The 1,591-nt window shown below is 37.5% G+C and overlaps 1 protein-coding gene across 1 annotated transcript in view; it reads right to left on the reverse strand.

The window, feature by feature from the left end:
• The window catches only part of LOC107670200 (NADPH oxidase 5), a 9,427-nt gene that overhangs the window by 658 nt on the left and 7,178 nt on the right, over positions 1-1,591 (reverse strand). Inside the window, exons 10-14 of the mRNA XM_016462721.1 lie at positions 1,181-1,225; positions 911-1,035; positions 735-819; positions 296-395; positions 53-219 (exon numbers count right to left, since the gene is read on the reverse strand). Coding sequence (XP_016318207.1) covers positions 53-219; positions 296-395; positions 735-819; positions 911-1,035; positions 1,181-1,225 — 522 coding nt within the window. The remainder of the gene's footprint in view (positions 1-52; positions 220-295; positions 396-734; positions 820-910; positions 1,036-1,180; positions 1,226-1,591) is intronic.

Raw genomic sequence — 1,591 nt, forward strand, 5'->3', positions numbered from 1 at the left:
AGAATAGAATAGAATAGAATAGAATAGAATAGAATAGAATAGCTTTTCATACCTTGGCCCAATCTGGTCTGCCTGGCTGTGTGCGTGTGCGAAGCCCAGTGATGGAATCTCTCTTCTCTTTCTTGGCCAGCAGGTCCAGAGCCATCTGCAGACCTATGGCCTTCATATCATTCTTACTGAGGGCTGATGTCATGTACATGTGCATCTCCAAAAACCGGCCTGAAAACATAAAAACAAGCATGATTGGCCATTTCAGTGCCAACCCTATTTCCCTCTTTCTTCGGTTCTCTCTTACCCTCTGGCTCTTCATCTGCCTGGTCCATCTCCAGCTTGGTCAAGAGACTCACAAACCACTCAAAGGACTTCTGATCTCGGTTGATCCAAATGAAGTCCACCTGCAGGAAGTTAGAAGACATTTACAAATCTCATGAGATCGAATTTGTTCATGTTTATTAGCTTTGATGCTATCTATACAATGTAAAAATGGTATGATCATTAAATCATAGCAACATGTTTTAATTTAGCCAATTTCAACTATGAGATTCAACAAGACAAGATTTAAAAAAAATGAGTTGAACTGACTTGTACAACCAGATTGATTACTTAATCATTTAAGACAGCATCTGAACTTAAAGGAATAGTTGTCGCAAAAATTAAAATTTTGCTGAAATAAATAAATACATATTTTTTCTCCTATTTATTCTAGTTTCCATTCGACTGATCACCACTCTCACCTTCCTCAGTTTCATTTCGTTGTCTTTGATGGTTTCACACCAGGAATAGTTGCAGTTGGGGTAGTTTTGCTTTCTCATGCGATAACTGGGAAAAAAAAGACAAAAATAAATGTTACATACAATTTTTAAAAATTTGCATGTGGTTTTTTTGATACAAAGAAAACTTTAAGTCTCACCGGCACATGATACTCTGCAAAATGGATGCAAAAGGAGTGATGCCGATTCCAGCACCAATAAGCACTGCATGTTCAGATGCAAAGATTTGTCGGGTTGGGGTGCCAAAAGGTCCGTCCACATAGCACTAACAAAAAAAACGCATTACCAAAAGTTTACAATTCCTTGTAAGACAATCACTTTGAATAAATGAGATTACATTTTCTGTAGAAGGGGTGAGTGGTTAGGAATCAAGTACCATGGAACTGGAGACATGAAAACAAATTACGTACCTTAATGTTACAATATCTGTGACTTTCACTTAATTTTGCTGTAAGCTGGAAGACAACAGAAAATAAGTCTGGCTAATGTGTATTTTACATATAATGGAACATATGTTCTGCTTTGTTCAGACAGAAACTCACTTCTCTTGTAGCCGGAGAGGCATCTCCCAGTTCTGCCTGGGCTGCTGGCTCACTGACGGGCTTCTGGGAGTTTGTTCGTGTTCCACTTGTCCGGTACATGGTCAGTTCAACAGCATCATCCTTATTAGACGCCACAGTTTTGTTGCAGCTTGTGGACTTGAAAATTTCATTCTACATGGAGCAGAGTTATATAGTTTACTAAAACTGAAACCATAAAAAAACATTTTCATTACTTGAGATAAAATAAATGTTAAATGAGAAGAAAAAAAAAAATAAAAA

Source organism: Sinocyclocheilus anshuiensis, unplaced genomic scaffold (assembly GCF_001515605.1).
Source record: "Sinocyclocheilus anshuiensis isolate Anshui unplaced genomic scaffold, SAMN03320099.WGS_v1.1 scaffold624, whole genome shotgun sequence".
In the NCBI taxonomy this organism is placed as follows: domain Eukaryota; kingdom Metazoa; phylum Chordata; class Actinopteri; order Cypriniformes; family Cyprinidae; genus Sinocyclocheilus; species Sinocyclocheilus anshuiensis.